The 14,619-nt window shown below is 52.4% G+C and overlaps 6 protein-coding genes across 6 annotated transcripts; 3 read left to right on the forward strand and 3 right to left on the reverse strand.

Annotated features, from left to right (window-relative positions):
• Nucleotides 1-690: 690 nt before the first annotated feature.
• Triagg1_1183 (uncharacterized protein) lies at nucleotides 691-1,613 on the forward strand (the record flags this gene model as incomplete). Its single annotated transcript, XM_062895225.1, has 2 exons — nucleotides 691-1,173; nucleotides 1,239-1,613. The coding sequence occupies 2 exons, from the start codon at nucleotides 691-693 to the stop codon at nucleotides 1,611-1,613; spliced, it is 858 nt and encodes a 285-aa protein (XP_062759522.1).
• Nucleotides 1,614-2,981: 1,368 nt separating this feature from the next.
• On the reverse strand, nucleotides 2,982-4,459 carry Triagg1_1184 (uncharacterized protein; the record flags this gene model as incomplete). Its single annotated transcript, XM_062895226.1, has 2 exons — nucleotides 2,982-3,617; nucleotides 3,689-4,459. The coding sequence occupies 2 exons, from the start codon at nucleotides 4,457-4,459 to the stop codon at nucleotides 2,982-2,984; spliced, it is 1,407 nt and encodes a 468-aa protein (XP_062759523.1).
• Nucleotides 4,460-5,412: 953 nt separating this feature from the next.
• Triagg1_1185 (uncharacterized protein) lies at nucleotides 5,413-6,652 on the forward strand (the record flags this gene model as incomplete). Its single annotated transcript, XM_062895227.1, has 4 exons — nucleotides 5,413-5,426; nucleotides 5,466-5,708; nucleotides 5,791-6,335; nucleotides 6,519-6,652. The coding sequence occupies 4 exons, from the start codon at nucleotides 5,413-5,415 to the stop codon at nucleotides 6,650-6,652; spliced, it is 936 nt and encodes a 311-aa protein (XP_062759524.1).
• A 1,456-nt stretch (nucleotides 6,653-8,108) lies between these two features.
• Triagg1_1186 (uncharacterized protein) lies at nucleotides 8,109-9,825 on the reverse strand (the record flags this gene model as incomplete). The annotated part of the gene is made up of 2 exons (XM_062895228.1): nucleotides 8,109-9,268; nucleotides 9,342-9,825. 2 exons carry the CDS (start codon nucleotides 9,823-9,825, stop codon nucleotides 8,109-8,111), a joined length of 1,644 nt encoding a protein of 547 aa, XP_062759525.1.
• Nucleotides 9,826-11,007: 1,182 nt separating this feature from the next.
• Nucleotides 11,008-12,860, reverse strand: Triagg1_1187 (uncharacterized protein; the record flags this gene model as incomplete). Its single annotated transcript, XM_062895229.1, has 7 exons — nucleotides 11,008-11,334; nucleotides 11,393-11,446; nucleotides 11,503-11,932; nucleotides 12,016-12,235; nucleotides 12,302-12,351; nucleotides 12,408-12,493; nucleotides 12,567-12,860. 7 exons carry the CDS (start codon nucleotides 12,858-12,860, stop codon nucleotides 11,008-11,010), a joined length of 1,461 nt encoding a protein of 486 aa, XP_062759526.1.
• An 808-nt stretch (nucleotides 12,861-13,668) lies between these two features.
• On the forward strand, nucleotides 13,669-14,586 carry Triagg1_1188 (uncharacterized protein; the record flags this gene model as incomplete). The annotated part of the gene is made up of 1 exon (XM_062895230.1): nucleotides 13,669-14,586. The coding sequence occupies one exon, from the start codon at nucleotides 13,669-13,671 to the stop codon at nucleotides 14,584-14,586; it is 918 nt and encodes a 305-aa protein (XP_062759527.1).
• Nucleotides 14,587-14,619: the final 33 nt, after the last annotated feature.

A 14,619-nucleotide genomic window follows, 5' to 3' on the forward strand; every position in this document is an offset into this window, starting at 1 on the left:
CCTTACATACTTGTACAATAACCGGATCTACCTTAGGTACTCCACGCTCCATATTACTTACCACGCCGTCCACATACCAAAATCCGCGACTCGCATCGCCACCGGTCAGCGTCCGTCCAATTGCCGCCCTGCGATAGTCCGCCCCCTGTTCAAATCGCACCAATCCGGCCACTCGCCGACACACCCGACATAACTCAGAATAGGAGGACCCAGTGCGATTCTCAGAGGATCAATCTCGACTCGACGGACTCGGTCGGTACGAGTAACTACTCGTTCCAGCAAAGTAAGCTCCAGACCGGCCAAGTACCCGCCGGTACACGTACCTGGCACTTGCAGCCCTCGGTTGCTTTATATCCTCGTCTCGCCCTCGATCTCGATACCGAGTAACATCCCTCGACTTCATCTCCCCGAGCAGAGCAGTTGTCGAATCGACCTTTCTGTCCATCATCGCCTCCTAATCTTTAGCATTCTTCTCTTTTCCTGCATAGCGTGCGACACACACTTGGGGCATCCGCTCTGACATTGATCTCACTCATCACCGAACAAACTCTACACATATCCAAGCCACTCACCGCGCGGCGGCATCGACGTGGCACAACTCCGCCATTCACTATCCTCTTACATCAACCTGTGGATTATCGGAAATCCCAACAAGAGAAGAGAAGGACAAGTAAAGAACAAGTAGACACAATGGCGGCCCAGCTCATCATGCCTTCTGTACCGGGTGCTCAGCAACAGTCCCGGCACTTTCTGCCAAACAGCGGGCGCCCTCGTGGCCACAACCGCTCGCAGTCCTTCCAGCTGCCCCCAGGACCTCAGCTGTCGCCAAACAGCTCAAACGGCTTCCATGAGCACCCCCTTTCGACACCGCCGTCGCCCAAGGCTCATCACGCCACCCATGTACGGCCCGTCTACATGCCGGCTGCCTTGCGACCAAACGACGAGTTCCCACAACGACCCTTGACCAAGTCAAGATCTGGCGACTCGAGCTCCGACTCTGGCTCCGACGTGACGCTGCGCCGCTCCAACACTGGCTTCATGAGCCTCAGCGGCATCGTCGGCCAGCGCATGGGCCGTCGCGCCAGCGAGAGCGGCAAGAGCAGCATCGATGGCGAGTGGAATCTCGATCTCTTCCCCGACGTCACGGAGCCACCAACGCGCAAGCACTGGAAGGTTTGTTTGGACCCCAAGATTCATCCACATACAGGACAGATCATCGCTAACATTGCCCTGCTTAGCCCGACACCGAATCCACCATCTGCGACGACCCGACGTGCAAACGCAATTTCAGCTACTTTGTCCGGCGGCACCACTGCCGCAAATGTGGCAACATCTTTTGCGACTGGCACTCGAGCTATGCGCTTCCGCTCGACCAGAACGCAAACTTCAACCCACGCGCCATCCCGTCACGCACGTGCAACCACTGCTTCGAGCAGTTCAAGACATGGCACAGCCGCGAGAGCAGCCTAGTGTCCAGCCCAGCATCCTCGGATGCCCATCGCACAGTCCCTTCCACACCCATCGCTCTGCAGCCAGCGACGCCGTTTGGCCTGCCCCAGGGCCCCGAGATTCCGGCCAGCGTCCCGCGAGACTGGAACTGGAGCACCTTTTAAGAGAGAGACCTGGCGGCTGAGCCGCAATATCAACTTACACGGCCGATATGACCCCTTTTTGATGGAGAAGGTTCATCAGAAAAGCAGGTCAGATTTCCTATTACCTATTACACTCGTGTCACCACTGCAGCGGCATCTTCTTCAATACCCAGAGCGAACACATGAAGTTACGAGCAACTCAAATGACGATAGACCATTAGACCAGATTGATGATTTTTTTTTTCTCTTTTTCTCTTTTTCTTGTTCTTATTTACACAACCTCAACCGACTCCTTGATAATGGGACAAACTCGATCTACAGAGAATCTCTTCAGACATCTCAACCTCCCTTTTTCCCCATCTTCTCTTCTTTTTCTTGAAGTACTGCATGGAAACATTATTCATCTCGGACAAAAACTCGCCGAGCAGGACGGAAATTCAGATTCAGAGACACAGACACACTACTAGACTTGGGAAAGCAGGCGTTTTCTTTAGCGGGATACCCTCCTTGGCAGCTCAGTTTTATTCATCTATTTATTCTATTTATTTTTCTTCTTTTTGGGCACCAACAGCAGATCTTGGCTGCGAGAGAGAGAGAAGGGAATCTTTTGACATTTTTTTTTATATCCTATTTTTTTTTTTTCTTCTTTTCTGTGCGGGATTGTTTGGAAAGGAGGTAATACCCCGATGGCGGATTAGCCGCTTTGTTGTTTTGTGAGCCGGAGGGCGAACTCTATAGACAGATAATTGACTCTCTTTACACACATTTTCAAAAACGTTTCTCCTGGGTTCTGCTTGTAGTTCTTCTATCGTCTGGCCAACTACACATGTTTTGACGCAAGGAAAAGGGGACACCTCACCTGTTTGACGCAGGGAAAAGGGGCATTCACTCTACAGTACAAAAGCACAGGAATAAGGTCATCAGACACATCACATAGGAAATCCAAAAGCCAAACGAGGAAACGTCTTCTGATCCAATGATCCGGTCAGTTCTCAGATTCTATTTCGAGTCGTGTATCTCTTTTTTTTTCAACTTTGATCATTCCGACAAGTGAAAATGCAACACTATCCCCCTTGTCCATGCAAATACTAATGTGTGTGAGTTGAAACCAATATGAATAATTTTCCACCCCTCCCCAAAAGCCCATCCAGTTAAGGATTTTGAAAATAAAACAACGCCATGCCCGGGGCAACTGAAAGTTTTTGTTTCTTTCTTCCACCATGCCCGTAAGTTTTAAAAAAAAATTGATGTAGCAAAAAACCCAAATCTCACGAATTACCAAATCAAACTCATGGTTTTTGTGATTCAGCGTGAGTATCCTACAACTTTCAAACCCCCCTTTTTGCCAACTAGCCTTCTTGTCTTGACCTTTTTCACGACGAGGCCATTCTAAGCCCTGCGCTTGGTCTTGCCATTGGGGCTGCTGCTTCCCTCTGCCATCTGCTCACCGCCGTAGACCTCCCGCTCGACGTTACGGGCAGCCTCCCAGCCAGCCTTTTCGGCGAGGGTGACCTCGTCGCCCATGCCGCGGGCAGCCTTACCGCCGAGCTTCTGGGCGGCGCTGCTGCGCTTGACGTAGCTCGCGATGAAGAAGCTGATGAAGAGGTAGGTGAGAGGGGCGAGGTAGACGACGTTGATCCAGATGGCAAACGTCTCACCAGTGGTGAGAGTGCAGGGCTGGACGAGGTCGAACGTCCGGGTGACGGTGGTGGACTTGCTGATGGTGGGCGCGGCCGCGGCTTCGGCGGCGCCAGCGACCTCGGCAGATCCAAAGATGAGCTGCTTGAGCGAATCCAGGGCACTGACGGCGGTCGGGATGATGTAGTCGATCGGGGCGCTCCTGGTGACGGGAGACTGCTCGGTGACGACGTGGGTAGAGGTGATGGGGGAAACGTATGTGATGAAGGACGGGACCATGGCGAATGTGGCTCCAATGATGAATTGGGTGATTTGCATAGAGGTCAGGGAACGCTTCAGGGCCGTGGGGATTCTGATGGAGAAGGCCGATAGAGTGTAGTAAGTGTACTAGAGAGCAGGGTTAGCAAAAAGGAAGATGCGGGCAAGGCTGTAGGTCGACAGCAGGAGAAGAAACTCACCATCAAGGAGTGGATGAAGGAGTTGAAGAGGCAGAAGATCCAGATGGGGATGGCCATGTACCGCATGCCAGCCCACATGCACATCATGGCACCGGCGTGGTGGTAAGTCTGCAGAGTAGAGCTGTACTTGCCCTTGGCCAGGATGATGAAGGTGTCGAGGACCTCGTAGAACTTGCTCAGGTAGAAGAGCCAGCCGTAAAAGTTGAGGCCCTCGTTCCACATCCGGCCGGGCTCGGTGGTGCTAGGCATGCCATTGGAAGCAAGCAGATGCGCAACGGAGCTCGGCGAGGCGCTGTCCCAGCTCAAAGTGGTCTCGTTGAAGTAGATGGAGTTGCCCAGGCCTCGAGGTCCGTGGGGGCGGCAGAAGCCATCCGCAGTACCTGCGACGCCACTGGGGCCAAAGGGGTTCACGAAACTCCTCTGCATGACGCCGACCATGCCCCAGAAGGTCCAGGCAGAGTAGACGGCGAGGAAGATGTTGTGCAGGACGACGAAGACGAAGAAGGGGCGTGTCTTGCTGATGCCCCAGGGCTTCTTGTTGCGCGCCTTGTTGTACTTGTTGAGCAGCTTGGCCGAGATGGCGTAAAGAGCGGCAATCGTCAACGGCACTCGAGCATCCAGAGCAGACACATAGAGATCGTCGGGGATGTTGAAGGGCCTCAGGATAGTGGCAGGGACATGCGCCGGCGGGATTGGGGCCGGAGGGTTGGCAGGAGGGAAGTTGAAGAGGTGGGCTTCGGGCAACGAGGCCCAGACCTGGAGTTTGGACATGGTGAATGTTGGAGATGCCACCTGCCAGGTGCAAAGAAACCGTGCAAGACTTGTATAGACGAATGTCAAAATTGCTGCGGTGGTGAAAAGACAAAAAGCTCTGCTGCCAACGGGTGTAAGTCGTTTCGTTCAGCCACTGGGGGACCCTCAGTGTAGTTCGCAGGTACCTTTTTTTTTCTCGCTAACAAACACAACAAGCTTGGTTTTGCCCCAAAATAAAGTTCCAGGCTATATTGGCCAATGCAAAGCGCACGCCAAACAGGCTATGATATAAAACAAAGTGGGAAAAGAAGAGAGATTGAAGGAATCTGTCGATGACAAAGATAGTAAAATAAAATAAAAAAACACTCAAGAGTGCAGAGGAAAATTAATAAAAAGAAAAAAGAGGGCGCTCTGGATACCCGCTTCCGCCGAGGCTGGATCCAAGGGAGGGGTGAGAAAGAGAGGGCCAGAGAAAAAAATACACGCCTGGCGAATTTGTTGGGGCAACAGGCGGGTCAACGGAGCAGTTCAACCAACTCTCAATGATGCAACCGAGAGAGAAAAAATTGGGAATGGGAAAATGATGAACCACCCGAATGTAGATGGTGGTAGATGATTGCTCTTTTTTATTGGTGGCCCAGCAGATCAGAGGCTGCCAAGTAACTTTGTCGTTGCTGCTGCTCTCAGTTGATTGTATGTGTATGGGACGGGCAAAGTACCGCCGTTGATATGTGACGTCTAGTATCGTACAGTATTACTTGGTGTGCGTGCTTGAACAAAAGATACGGATGGAGTAGCAAATATTAAACAAACAGCAGGGCTGGCGAGTTGGGGCCAAAAGGGAGAGAGATAAGCCAGATGTGATCAATGAAGATATTTGGGGCGTGTCAGACAAGAGGCCATCTCGAGGGAGGCGAGCTTGGTGTTTATACTGCTAGTCCTCGGGAGCTTCATTTCGGCATCAACGCGATATGGACGTCGCCCGGTACTTGTCTCTAAACCACGAACGGCATTAATTTCACAGAATTCGAAATCTGTCGGTCGTTGATTATGGCTCCCTTGTTCAGCTCCAGCGGCCGCTCGGCAAGCCAGGGGGGTCCAAAGTCAAATACAGCTGCTACATATCGCGCGATAACCCAGCGGATGTCCTCCCCCCTGTTCGTCTCGGAGCCCGCGGAGCAGGAGCTCGATCGATTTTCGTTGTTGAAGCCAGCCTCGATGAGCAGCTGAGCCGAAAGGAGGGAATAGCGAGAAACTCAATTGCGCCGTAGGTTCTCCTGGGCGAGAGTTTGGGGATACCTAGAGCATCAACAAGTGCCGAGGATTACATACTAAGCTCTCTCACACAGCCATTGTCTTGTTATCGATTGCAATGGATGTCATCTGGATGGATTCTCTCCCCTCTTCTACTACTACTACTTCTTCATCTTCTTCTTTTTCCTCGTCCCATCTTCTCTCCCCTGCCACTTCATTCTCGCAACCAACATCGGCTTTCTCTCGCTTCTCTCCACGATTGCGACTCGTCGCCTACCGATCCATCCAACAACTCCCGCATCAGGGGCCGTGCCAGCCGAACCCGGGTCCAGCGGTCACTCGACCAGGCCAAAACAATACAATCCATTGGACGTTATCACGGCAGTGCTACCATTATGCTCGCGACCATGGCGCAACTCAACTCTTGGCCCAGCCGCTGCTCGCCCAGGCAATGAAGGCCCTGCGCCATGCTTGATCTCCTTTCGACAGTCGCCAGGCATCGTCATTGGCCGGCGCTCTCCCATGCCCAGCTTCTCTGGTCCCCCTTGCATCTCCGCCCCAGAACCCAACATCGGCTCTAGGCCCAAAAGGACGAGAATGCAGCAAATGCCGCCCGTTTTCTTCCATTCCAGCGATGCGAGTGCGATTGTACTGTAGGTACGAGTATATCCGTAGCACCTGTGCACGCATGCATGGGCTGTTCCCTTTGGTTCGGCTCAATCGGCGGAAGCACACAAGCAGATTCGCACTCGCATTCCCCCATTTGCCGTGCAAACCCGGCAATGATGCTCCGTGCAATACCAACTACAGTAACTGCTCGCAGCGTTGCCGAATCTCGCAACGTTACCGAACTTCGCACAGCTTCCCAGCTTCCAGGTAGTCGAACCACGGGACACACCCAACCCTCAAAAGGGGACCAAGAAAAACACATTCTCAATCAATGCTAGCCTCCCGTAATCGCCACACCAACTTTCCTCTGACCCTTTCCCGGCCAGCCGCCACCAGAAAAGACGGAGTGGTTGCATCTACTCTACCCCGTTTCTCCGTGCTGTGGCCGCGATATGCGGAGCCGGATGCGGCAAACGGACCCAAGTTCAGCTCTCACAATGCAGCCAGTAAGAGAAAAGTTTTTTCTCTATTTACTTTTTTGTTGGGGGAGACGGATTAGCGCCGCATCGCTGGGGTGCTACCCTGCCCTTACGACCACCTTGGCATATACCTTAGTAGTAACAGGCAGTGGTTATTTTTGTCTGCTCTCTATAATATTGATCATGACCCCGTGTTTAATAGGGTCTCCCCCCCGCACGGTAGATTAATGGATATTCATGCCGAGGAGCTTCACGAGGAGGGCACATGCGAGCACGTCGTAGGGAGGAATATCCTCGGCTCCCCCCGCGTACTTTGTTGCTGTATTCCTTGAAGGGCGAGAATGGGGGACCCCGAGGACACTCTTCTCCACAGCCCGTCTATACCAGTAAACTTTAGCAGGGCCATTCACTAAACACTTAGCGGCCGCAACGGGCTCAGCATTAACCGCCAATCAACCCATCAAGGCAAACCTCCAGATGATTGGATATACGTATCAGTCGTTTCTGTCACGTTCAATGTGCCGGCCGAGTTACATGCATCCAGTCAACCATCAAAGAGAATGCGAAAGCGACAAGACGGAGGGCGCAGCAAGAATCAGTCCACCTTTGAATGATCCCACCCACCCCATGCATTGTGTATCGGCATTTGGGCGAGGGCAAAACTTCCAAGAAAGCCAAGCTCATCGCCACACGACCTGCGTCATCAAGATATCTTCTACCTCCTTCTTTTTTTTTTTTTAGCCTGGTGATCGAGTAGCAACTAAGAGATGGAGAGGGGAGAAGAATAGAACGGAGTCAATTGCTAGCCTACCTACCTAGGTTTCTAACAGATACTACCCAGTACTTCCTCGCCGTGTTTGGACATGCTTGTTTACCCTGTACCCCAAGCAAATGCACCAAATTGTCTTCGCGAACGAGGAAACATGTGCTCCTAACCTCCGTCCGATGCCATCATCTCCGCACCGGAACTTTTGCCTTGCAAGGCAATGATTGGGGCGGGGGGTTGTTGGAGCACCTGCGGAGATCAACCATCCCATCGCAACATCACCGACAAACACCGCTCGGACTAATTGCTTCATTGCTATGCCATCTCCGAGACACGTAAACGTCAAAACACCAGGATTGCGAAACAAGCAAACAAAACGCAAGATGGCACGCCCAAGTAGCAAACTCGATCAACCGAAGATTATAATAATAATAAAAGTAAGTCGTTTATTCTTGATTCCTACCAATACTAATAATTCATGATAAAACATGCAATCCGCGCCCATATGTCATTTCCTGCCCGGTTATTCCAAAAACCCATCGGGTATCTTAATCATTCATCATTTCTTAGCAACCCACTCGCCGGCGATCCAGCGGTTGACAAAGTTGATGCTGCCCTCGGGCTCATCCGTTGGTGTCATGTGGCCGGCACCGTAGACCTGGATCCAGGTGAGGTTGTGCGATGACTGAACGTTGCCGTAGGTCTTGTCTCCAACAATGAGGTCCTTGGTCTTGGCGCTGCGGAACTCGTCGCCGTGCTCCCACTCGAGGGCGTTGACCCAGGCCTTGTTGCCGAGCCAGTTGCAGATGAAGTCGGCGTCACCGGCGTAGATGAGGACGGGGATCTCCTTCAGCAGATCGGGGACAAGGCGGTAGATGGGCTTCATCCAGTCACCGTGCATCAAGAAGTTACGGTTGATGTCAAAGTTGCAGGAATCGTAGGTTGACACCTCAGCACCGAGAGCCTCCATGACATCAGGCTTGTTCAGGTATTCGGCGATGTAGCCCAGACCCTTGTAGCACAGGTTGCCGGAATCCTCGCACTTGGAACGGATATCGTAGGGGTTGTAGCCAGTCTGCTGGTACGGTCCAATGAAGGCGTTGTTGCAGTAGATGGAAGCGGGCACGCAGAGCCAGGCGCTCTCAGAGTCGTAGCAGTTCTTGATGAGGCTCTGGCAGCGAGGCAGGGAGCTGTCCATGGCGTTGCACTGGCTCTCGCTCAGGACAGCGGGGTAGCCACCGTCACCGCAGGCCATGGGCCGGTAGTAGGCGTACTGGGTGAACTCATCCGTCAAGCCATTGCCAACTGCAATGCTCTTGAGGTTGATGTTGCGGTCCTTGTGGGAGAGGATCTCGGAGGCAAAGGTGGGGACGTAGTGTCCGCCATATGACTCTCCAGCAATGTGGAAGTCCTGAGTAGAATACTCGGGGAACTGGTGGAAGAAGAGGGTGAGGAGGGCGTAGACGTCCTTGCCAGCGGCGACAGTGTCGCTGACTGAGCCGCTACCGTATGAGTAGCCGACATTGACCGGCTGGTCAAGGAAGATGACGGAAGCGTTGTTGTTCCACGCGTGAGGGTTGTTGACAACCTGAATCTTCTGGTTGATAGAGGCCGGTCCCAACTCAAAGAAGAGACCGGTAAGGGAGGAGCAGCCTGGGCCGCCATTGAGCCACAGGATGACGGGGTCGTTCTTGGGGTCGTTGCGGGACTCGAAGAACCCTGTGAAGCACAACATTGATTAGCCACGGGGCCTTGCGTGTAGGAGAATTGTATTAAAAAAAAAGAAACTCACAGTAGAACAAGTGCTTGTCCTTCTCGTCGTCGTCGAGGTATCCGCTGAATTGCTTCACCTTGTCGACACCGAGCTTTGCGGGATCAACCTTCTTGGCTCGCAGGCTGTAGTTGGACAGCTTGCCGCCCACCAGACGGCGGGACTCTCCAGACTCGTCCTCAACCCACAGCTTCTGGACGTCGGCACCCTTGACGACATGGTCCCAGTCGCCATCGGCCTTGCGGTCGTGCTTCTTGGCCTTGATGCCCTTGGCCTGGGCCATGAAGGCCTCCATGGCATCCGGGGCGAGCAGAGAGACCTCTTCCCAAACGGCCTTGGCATCGGCAGTCAGCTCGCCAAACGTCTCCTTGAGGGACGAGGCAAGCGCCTCAAAGTCACCGCCGAACTTGACGGCCGGCTTGGAGTCACCGAGGACCTTTTGGTCCTGGTAGGCCATGGCCGACGAGGCAGCGCCCAGAACGAGGGCGGAAGTAGACAACCGCATTGTGGCTAATGGTAGTGATGTCAGATACCAGAGTTGTCGATGCGGATTGAGATGGAGATGAAGATGGAGATGGGTGAGGAATTGATGAATGAGAGATGGAAGAAGGACGAAGAGCCGGCTAATAAAGGGCGTGGCTGGCCGAGAGAAGCGGTCATTACGTATGCGGGAGTCTCCAGGCAGCCCAACCTCTTGGTTCAAGCCCGGGGAAACTCAACCCAAAGCCGCTCAAGGAACCTTGCCTAACGCATTCTTACTGTTAATGTACCTGTCGTTAGTGTTGCTGAGGCGCACTGTAGACCCTCGCTCCTGGCTACAAGGAGTCGGGTAACAGATAGTCGCTGCGGAAACGTGACCGATTGTTAGTGCGTCGCCCCTACGCCGGTCGCGGATCTCCTGCCTGGCACTGTCCGAGTCCCTTGATGGCCCGCAAGCGATCGCCTCTCGAGTCTCCGATGGCGATCGCTGAAGCAGCGAGACATTACAGAGGCAGGTACCCGGGTAAGCTGCAAGTACAGGTAGGATGAAGCCATTCTTGGTACTTGCAGGCCTCACACACCCGCCGAGTCTCACATCTCCTTGGGTCTCTCCCAGGACTTCATGCTCCGTGCTTGTATCTGTAACGCCCATAGACAAAGTACTCCGTGCTATCCATGCAAGACAAAGGTCCCCCTGGGATACTGATAGCCCCCACATATTGCCGTATCAGGTGTGGAGGCTCTCAAGCCCCGGCACGTACCGTTCACGTGGCCCCAATCAGCACTCAAAGCGAACGCGGTGAGGAGGTACGAGTACGAGTATCGCTATGGCTTCAGGCCTCGCAGTTGGGCAACTTAGGTATCTATACTTGGTGATGTGCCGAGATACTGTGTAGCCCCTATTCTGTCAGGATAAGGGAACCCAATGCTGTATTTCGTCTAGAATGGATATCCTTCATGCTGTGGAACTCTTTTACTAGATTGGGCCGAAGGATTGACGTGAATGAACAAGACACATCAGGTAATACAGCATTCTCAAGGAAGCAATTACTTTTAGGGAGTATCTATATCTTACCAGACACCATTACATCCACAGCTTGAGCGTCCCCCAAGCCTATGGAGTGAGTGATATTTGCAAGCAGTGTTTAACATTTTTTTCTTCTTCAGTTCATCTTATAACAATACATACCCTATACAGAGACGCAGTCTAGTTGGCCTCTTCCACGGCCTTGGCCACTCCCTCCTCCTTCTGTTTCGCCTTCTCAGCCTTCTTCGCCGCAATCTGCTGCTCCTTGAGCAGTTTCTTCAGCTGGTTCTTGGTCAATTTTTCGGGGCCACCTTCTGTCGAAGCAGCGGCTTCATCTGCCTTAACCACCGGTACAACGAGATCCGCGCGGGGCACGTTGGGGTTTCCCTGCCATTCTAGCGGTCGGACGGCCATGAATTGCTTTACAACCTCGTCCGTAACCTTGGCTCTTCTCTCTTGAAATGCGCCGACATACTCCTGGAGTTTCGCAATGCATATCGCCTTGAGCTATTTACGTGTCAGTGCATCGGCAGCTACTCATAAGGGTTCTACATGAAGCACCCACCTCGCCAGTCAGAAGCTTGCCGCTTAGGTAGTCTGCCCTAATCTTGGCCAATTCCTATAGTCATAGTATCAGCAAAACTTGTTCGTAGCAACATCTCACGGGCCACATACCTCGTCATCTTCCAGGAAGAACTGCAAGTATTGGTATGAAACATCGACATCCGGGTTGCCTCCCTTCTCGCGGTGCTCCTCAACAGTCTCACGACCTCCCGAGAAGGCGTATTTGTTGACCTTGTTCTTAATCTCCTTGGCCGAATCCTTCATGAAAATGGCAGAGGTGTCGTCACTGGCCGACATCTTGGAGCCAGGGCCCTGCAGGGCATCCAGGAATCTCATGTGCACCAGAGAGGGCTTGGCATAGCGAAGGCTCACGGCGCAGTCTCGCGTCAAACGGAAGTAGGGGTCCTGATCAATGGCGCAAGGAATCAAGCAGGGGATCTTGGCCGTCTTCTTCTCATCGTCACCAAAGATGTGGGGGAACGATGTGGCGAAGGATGTGGCACCCTGAATGCTAGGGAAGTGAATCTTGCCGATGTTTGAGCTAATGAGGTAAGAAATGCAAGTTAGTGACGTGTTGTTCCTTATGACATACGAGGCAAAAGAAGCACTCGAGCGACAACTCACCTTCCGTCGAAGCCAAAGACGGCCTTGGCCACGTTGAAAGTGACCCTCTTGGAGAATCTAGAAATGTTCCTGTAAAAAGCACCGCCCATGAACTCGTAATCCGAAAAGATGAAAGTCTTCTTCATGTCGAAGCCAGCAGAGATGATGTCCTTGGCGTTGGTTTGAGTGTAGCTCATGACCTCCTCAATTGTTCGCTTTTCAGAGAAGAGGAACTTCTCATCTGTATTAAAAAAAGACTTAGTTTTCTGCAACATTTCAATGAAAATATATGATGGAGACAACTCACCATCCGTCAACATGATAATCAGGGGAGCGTCAAGAACATCCTGGAGCCACCTGCGACAACACATTAGAACGCTCGCCCCAAGTCAAGGTCTCCATGAAATTCATACTTGACAAAGTCAAACACTTGGGTATGTCCAATGTGCATGCTGTCACTGCTAGGACCTCGTCCAGTGTAGAGGAAGAAAGGCTCATTCTGTAAAAATCGCGTCAGATACATAGTCTCATACCAAGGGGAGGCTCTCATGTTAAAATCCACTTCCTCTTACCTTCTCATAGCGATCAAGAATTGTCGTAAGGTCTCTGTGGCTAAAGACAATGCCACGGCGCATAAATCGATGCGGCTTGCTTCCCGTCACCTTCTCCCAGCGCTCCAGCAGCGCATCGTCAATCAAGCTGGTGCCGAACTCGTCAATGAGCTTCCGGTAGTCGATGGCCTTGACCTTGCCATCCTCGCCGACTTCTCCAGAGACGGACCACGGGTTGATGTCCTGCTTGCCGGTTGCGGCAGGGGCATCAACCGTCGTGTCCTCAACGGCCGGGGCAATCGTAGCGTCAGCCATTCTTAGCTATAGTTCTGGATGTCGTCGAACAAAAACAACAAGTGTCGTGAATAAAAATCTTGGACACAACAGATCCAACACGGCAAGGCTTATGCGGACTCTATGACTCTCAAGACCCTCTTGTGACTCCTTGTGACTCAACACACTCAAAGGCGGGGCAGTACCAGGCGAATATCAGCAGAGCAAGAATTCAAAGGCCAGGGTGTTTTGCAAGGCTGCTTCGCATTCTTGGTGGGGTAGCGCAAGAGGAAAAAAAAGTTCAAAGTGTGTGCATCAGCTTCCAAATATGACCGGGCGGCAGAAAAACACACCGGCAGCTAAGCTAGATTGGGACACTTCTACTACGACAATACAACCGCTCATCTGGCAGGTGTTTAACGTTCTAGTCTGAATTCATACCATGATGGCGGAAAATTATAAAGGAATAAAATTGTGATAGATAAGTTTTATCAAAAGCATTCACTCATGACTCTTCCCACCAGAGCGTTTGTAAGGCAAAAGCAAGGAACAGAAGTGGCAAAGACATCATCGCCCAGATTCAGTCTAAGCCAGGTCCGGATTTGTAATCCTCAGGTACGAGTCCATGGATGATCCCCCGCCAAGGCTCTGCCAGTCAGCTAGCCTTGACCTTTATATCCAACTTTGACGTCTTCTTCTTTTTTTTTCTTGCACGTCCTTCCAAACAGCAGCAACAAAACCAAGACCCATTTCTCTTTCATAAAGCGTTGATATTTCTCCTTTCTACTTGATATTCCCCCCCCCTTCTTCTCAGCATTTCACGACTGTAACCCGATAATTCTTCGCAAAAATGTCACGAATCAACCTTCCCTCCAACCAGATCAAGCTCACAAACGTCTCGCTCGTGCGCCTGAAAAAGGGCAAGAAGCGCTTCGAAATCGCCTGCTACAAGAACAAAGTCCTCGAGTGGCGCTCCGGCATCGAGACGGACCTCGACAACGTCCTCCAGATCCCAAACGTCTTCCTCAACGTCTCCAAGGGCCAGACTGCGCCCAAGGAGGATCTCGAAAAGGCCTTTGGCAAGGGCAAGTCCACCGACGAAATCGTCCTCGAAATCTTGAAAAAGGGAGAACTACAAGTTGGGGACAAAGAGCGCGCGGCGCAGCTGGAAAGGGTGCATAATGAGGTCATCAGCATTGTGGTCAGCAAGCTGGTCGACCCGCGGACGAAGAGGGTGTACACCCCCGGCATGATCGAAAAGGCCCTCGACATGCTGAGCTCGCAGGCGCACAGCGGAGAAAAGACGACGGATTCGGGAACCGCAACGCCCACGACGGCAGAGGCTGGCGAGGCCAAGCCCAAGGCCAGAGAACACACTTGGACGGGAGTTGTCACCACCAAGAGCGCAAAGAGCCAGGCCCTGGACGCCATGAAGGCGCTCATCGCATATCAACCCATCCCCGTCGCGCGAGCTAGGATGAAGCTCCGAGTTTCATGCTCGACCAATGTTCTCAAACAGGCAGTCAAGGCGCCCAAAGGTGCCGCAAAGGAGGAGGATGGCGAAGCAAAGGCAGCCGGCACAGTCAAAGATCGGATTTTAAGCTACGTCGAGCAGGTTGAGAGCCAGGACGTCATGAGCTCGGAATGGGAAGTTGTGGGCTTTGTTGAGCCGGGTGCTTTCAAGGCTTTGTCTGATTTTATTGGCAACGAGACCAAGGGCCAAGGCAGAGTCGAGGTTTTGGATATGGCGGTTACGCATGAGGATTAAAGCACAGAAATCAATCAGATAGGAACAAAAAAA

The sequence above is a fragment of the Trichoderma aggressivum genome (assembly GCF_033847375.1).
Source record: "Trichoderma aggressivum f. europaeum strain CBS 100526 chromosome Unknown scaffold_003, whole genome shotgun sequence".
Classification (NCBI taxonomy): Eukaryota; Fungi; Ascomycota; class Sordariomycetes; order Hypocreales; family Hypocreaceae; genus Trichoderma; species Trichoderma aggressivum.